Source organism: Aplysia californica, unplaced genomic scaffold (genome assembly GCF_000002075.1).
Source record: "Aplysia californica isolate F4 #8 unplaced genomic scaffold, AplCal3.0 scaffold00105, whole genome shotgun sequence".
NCBI classification, from domain to species: Eukaryota; Metazoa; Mollusca; class Gastropoda; order Aplysiida; family Aplysiidae; genus Aplysia; species Aplysia californica.
This window is the reverse complement of record NW_004797375.1, coordinates 736,117-741,981: the sequence shown is the minus strand read 5'-3', so window position 1 is coordinate 741,981 and position 5,865 is coordinate 736,117. Positions and strand designations below refer to the sequence as shown.

The 5,865-nt window shown below is 37.8% G+C and overlaps 1 protein-coding gene across 1 annotated transcript in view; it reads left to right on the top strand.

Moving 5' to 3' along the window:
• Positions 1–1,554, top strand: part of LOC100533322 (choline acetyltransferase) — a gene marked incomplete at its 5' end in the record, with an annotated part of 100,322 nt that extends 98,768 nt beyond the window's left edge. Inside the window, 1 exon segment of the mRNA NM_001204619.1 lies at positions 1,247–1,554. Within this exon segment, the coding sequence (NP_001191548.1) occupies positions 1,247–1,489 (243 nt within the window).
• Positions 1,555–5,865: the final 4,311 nt, after the last annotated feature.

The window sequence follows — 5,865 nt, the reverse complement described above, 5'->3', positions numbered from 1 at the left end:
ACACACACACACACACACACACACACACACACACACACCCTCTTTTTCTGTCTCAGCTGAAGAACTAATATCTTACCTTAAGTTTCTCTGGAAGCAAAATCATAAATTAATGTAATAGAAATAAAAATGAATGAGTAGAGGAAGTACAGCATACAGAAGAGTTCCGTTTGGAAGGTCGGTACGTCCAGGAAAAGTCGTGAACACGGAAGAAGCTATCGATTTCCAACCAATTCTCAGAATCGATTGATTTAGACCGGAACTTGTGAGGAGGAAGGAAACCATGGCAGATGACTTCCGCTTGCATGTTCGTGCAAGGAAATAGCTATGGGGACGCGGAAGTTGTTTCTACGTCGATAATAAACACAATATTACACTAACGAGGATTTGGGGAAAAGGAAAAGCATCTTGGTGACAACTGGTAGTACTGAAACTGTTATTACAATTTTATTTTGTGTATTGCAAGAAAAATGGGTCCAGGGGAGTCTCTTCGTGTGTACGTCAGAATTCCACTTTACCCCACCTGACAGCACCACAGAGGTACTTTGTGATAGGTACTGGGAGAATATAAGTGCATTATGAACTGAAAAATAAAAAAGATAGGGCTTCTCCGCAAAAATGGTCCCAATACAACTCATTAACTCTTTCAGGTGGTAGCGGGTACATAATATAATATTCGATCAGTACCAGACTAAAGGCAATGTACCGGCTCATTTGGAATCATCGCACACAAAATCAGAAAAACGTTGGGTTTTTTAAAATATGTTGTAGTATAAATGTTATTGCCTTCCTTTTGAAATTATAGATAAAGAAAACAGAAAAGAAAAAAATCAGTGTAAATAACAAGGTTATTCCACTTTATCTTTTTAATGCCAAAACACAGCGGGTCTTCATGCCTTTTCAAAAGACTAAAATAAATGATATATAAATCGTTCCATTTGTCTTTGCAAATACAGTTCTCACAGTATCACGCAAAATGGCCTTGACTGGAATTTCCAATCTTTAAGGCTCCGTTCAGCTTACCCTCACTACCTTTCTGTACACTTTACGTGCCGATCGATTTCACTCGACGTCTCAGCATGACATATACTTTAGAAATGATCCCTAAAATTTTGATCTAAATTATCGGACGTGTTGCACTAATGTATGTATTTGCCGAGTCATATGTTAAATATGTGGATGTTTGGGCCAAAGGTTTTTAAAATAAACAAAAATCATCTTGAAATCCTGTACGTCTTTCTATCTGCAGGTCCCGATGACTTCTGACTTCTGGATGGGCTACGGGGCTGTTGTTCCCGACGGTTACGGCTGCTGCTACAACCCCCAGGCCCCAGACAGCATTGTGTTCAGCGTGGCGTCCTTTCTCTCCTGCTATGACACGTCATCAGAAATGTTCACCCAGTCCCTTGAGTCAAGTCTCTTACAGATGGCCGAGATATGTACTGTTGAATCCGATGTCAAGGTGCAGAATCCAAATTCTAAGGAGAGATGAACAATTCTGAGAATCATATTATTATGACTTACTTAATTCTAATACTTGATTCTCCTTCGGATGGCAGAGACTGCAAAGTTTGATATCCGGTTAAAAAACCAAGCATTCTTTTCTTAAAAGGAGACGACAAAAAATGGAGAAGTACTCAGTACAGAAAAAAGGTGTGCTTCCTTCAGCTCTACTTTAAGTTGTATGACATTTGAGAAGGAGCCGTGAACCAAGTTCTGTTTACACTCCCTCAACCTGATGGTGTCTATGTCTCCCAAGGCCAGATTTTGTGGTATTTCTACTTGTTTATTGAGACGGTAGGACTAAAATAAAACATCTCCACCGATTACAAGCACGTGTACCTAAATTAATAATAAGCCCTTAGAACAAGGCTCTACAACGCGATCTGCGAGTCGCCTTGCACTGATTCCAATGTCCGACTCTTTGGGAGTTTTAGTCACAGCTATTAAGGCTGTTTAAAGTTCTTCCATTAGAGCCCGAAAATGTTACTGTTAACAAATCCCCGTTTTCACAGTTGTAATTCAGTAATTCAAGCTTTTAAAGGGTTTCTTTTTCGAATTCAGAAAAAATAAAATTGCTACAGAATAGAACAAAAGCCCCGAAAAGGCATAACATGTTCTGAAAAAAATTTCTATGTTAATTTCGTCGTCGCCATTCAACATTGTAGAAAAAATTGAAATCAAGTATGTTGTAGTTTAATGGACCGTTCGATGGGTACAAGTGGTATTCCTCCTTATACATTAAGATAACAGCTTCACTTCAATAATCCCTTAGTCTGGATGACCTTTGGGGCACCAAGGATGATCGTGCAACCACTTGTCTCGATCCTTCTCTATTTTCAGCCTTTTGGAGGGCTTTACACAGCTTTAAACCTGTCAATTCCGTTATGTTGTCTTCCCATCTCTTTTTCTGTCTGCTTTTCCCTCACCCCCCCCCCCCTTTATGCAGATTGTGTAAGTGTCTGTGGCGGTGAGTGAACCAAAGTTTGGGTGGGGCTTCAGCAAATCCAGTCCCCCCCCTTTATGCAGTGCCCTGTAGATTAATTAAAATAATGCTTTAATAAGCGAAATAACAACTCTTTTTTTCTGGAAACCTAACGTTTTGACATACGACAATGATGAACGTCGACGACGATTTACCGAAATCTCAAAACTATGCTTGCTGGGATTTTTTTCTATAACGTATTAACTCTAATTACTGAACACTGAACACGCAGTGTCACAGAAGTGGCTCTGAGTTTAAACAAAGTGATGAGATAGTACAAAATATTTAAAGGCAATGTGGAGCAAACGTTCAAAGGGCTGTAATCAAACCTATTGCTTAAATAATCAAAGTTGTTCCCCTTCGCCCACCGTGATTGACTGTGTTCGTTGTTTTTAGAACGGTGCGGTCCGTTACATTTCTCCTTGTTCATTGTAATTACATTATTGTTCTTTTTGTTCCTGTTTCCCATTATGGAGCGAGTATTCCCGCTGTTCTTGACAAGAGTGCCAAATCAAAACTGGTGTCTCATTTTTACCAAAGCATTGTTGATTTTTATTACCAAGAGTGACCGTTGAATACAGCTTTATATAATTTTCCCTTGCAAGTGTTTCTCTTGAATAGTTCTTACTTTCAAGCTTTCAAAAGCATGAGATAATTCGTTCAAGTCCCAAGTAGCCCACGTATGGCGACCTTTGATATTGAATAATTTTACATGCCATGTTGTTTAATGTGATGATAATGTGTAACTTGCACGTAGAACGCCTAGCTTAAATGTTATCATTGACGTTTGTTTTGGGATTTGTTTTAACGCCGTTTTTAGTTTTTTAAGGGAGATAGTATTGATATCTTTCTATAAATAAATTGTGATCTGACAGCAAGTATTAGTATTGATACATTTTTATCGCGAACTTTAAAATATCAACTTACTATATATTAGTTATTTATATTTTGAGACGATCAACTCAGACTTGGACAATAACGATAGACATCAGAGGCATAGTATCATTAACACTTGACACAATCACGTTTCTTATTTATCTTGAGTGCGCACGTGCTATGATAATCGTGTCACTGGAAATGAGTACTCGGCTGTTATCGTGGAGATATTTAACAACCGCTCTTTTCAACTCTACTGATAAAATCAGTGGGTTATCAGCAAGTTACGATTTTGAGCCTCATATAAAATTTTAAAAAAGAACTAGATCTATGCCATGCATCGCAGAATTATGCCAAACCAAATCATCTTCCTATAAGCGCAGACTAGCTGTATGGCAGTATGTAAAAATGCACCGCCTGCTTTCAAGCGCCTATCACAAATTAAAAGTCTGGAAATTTAAAGAAGTACAAGTAAAATAAGAACATCTTTGTTAAAGGACGTTGTATCCCTCTCAGCCCGGTTAGCCCTGACAGACGGGGTTGAAATAACCTGCCCCTTAATTTTTTAAACTGTGCCTAATGGGGCGCTAAAATAAATAAAAATGCATTTTTTGCCATTTTTCTTGTGCAGAAGTTAGTATTCCTATTTAATCAAAGGAAGCATGCGACTCCATCGTTTTTACTTCATGCTTTCATACAAAACTCACTTTTTGGGAAAATATCAACATGCAACAACTAAGCATTTGATTTTGTGTATCAAGTTTTTGGTGATTATTTGTATTATTTGTTGTTTTTAAAATGGATATACAACAAAACTGATATGATGCATTTGACAATTAATATTCTGCTATGGCTGATTCCTCCCCTTAATAATATTGTTCCATAAACTGTAAGTATTTAAAAAACAAACCATGATGTTTCAAGACTGTTTGTCAAAGGGAAAGACCTTTCATGCTTCAAACACTTTTGGGAACATCCCAATCTCTTTTTTTTTACCACATAAAAAGACTGTGGTCGCTCTGTCTCATTTTCAGCCGAAGCAACCCCTTTCTGGAAACTTGAGATATTTGTGGAAACGTCTGTTAGCATTAATAATATTATGCTTTTCAGTGGTCGAAGATTGATCTGAGCTTGCGATGTTGACATTGATGTGATCTTGAAATGTTAGAATTAATGTGATCTTGCAATATTGACACTGATGTGATTTTTATATGTTTACATTGGTGTATTATTTGGATGTTAGAAATGGTATGATTTGCGAGATTAGCATACAATGTTCACATTGAGGTGATCTTGACATGAATGTGTACATAATTTTGAATCTGTGATACATTAATTTATTTTCTAAGTAAGATAGATGGTCTTAGAAGTCACATGTCTATGTTTAAGTTAGCAGTTTTAGCTGTTTACCAATAACCTTTTGCCTGTGTTACCTTAGCGCCTCTCGCTGCATATTGGCAGGTCTCCCCTGTCTTACCATAGTTATTGTTGTTAGTTATGTACGAAACCCGTTACATAATAATTATCAGGTACGACTGCCTAAATGTTGAAGCATAATGTGAAACCAAAAGCTGTAATAAATACATATGTGTATTACAATGAAATCAGCTGAGTAACGTCATACTATTGTTTTTCTGTATTGTCTTTTTTTCCAAGCTTTGATTGGTGTCATTGTAAGGCAAAGTCATAATCATCTCATTTGTCTGTTTTGCACGTGCTGTTTGTCAGCTGTGGGACGTAGGAAAGGGAATGAGTGAGAAAAAAGGTAGAAGTTCAAGCAGGAAAGGAGAAAGTGGACAAGCCTGTTCAAATCAACCTCTTTTGTCTCCCTGTTCCCACAAACTATCCTGGCGCTCATATGACCTTATGCATTTGCGAGCGCCGTAAAACCTCTACTAAAACTTTAAAAAAAACAGACTATCCCTCTCCAAAGTGAACAAACTACAGGTCTGTATCCATAATAGGGTACAGGAAAACTTTTGTTACAATCAGGTATCTGTGACGTTCTACAAAATCTCGTAGCTCAAAGACGTTTTGACTCACTTTTCAACCCAAGAGAGGCACAGTATTTGACTGGTGCTTTAATTATTCGTACATGTTGGTCTTTACACAGATTTTCTTCCTCGTTATCCTATTCGAACTTCAGAGGTAGTTATCAACGATACTTTATCTGGATGGTCGAAAAAAGAAAAAAAGTTCTACTTGCATTCCCTGAGGTCGCGACGTTCTGTTTCATAAACTGAATTCATTCACATTTAGCATCAATGAATGTTTTTGTCTTGGAACTAGAGAGGGAAAAAAAGTACTGTACTTGTTTTGAAAGTGCGTGACGTCTTTTAAGCGGTTTATTATCTGCAATTTCCCCCGAAGACTTAAAGAATAAATACTGTTACTGTTACAAACACACAGTCACGTACACCCACCTCCCTCCGGCCAAGGTCCCTCTCTCTCTCTCTCTCTCTCTCTCTCTCTCTCTCTCTCTCTCTCTCTCTCTCTCTCTCTCTCTC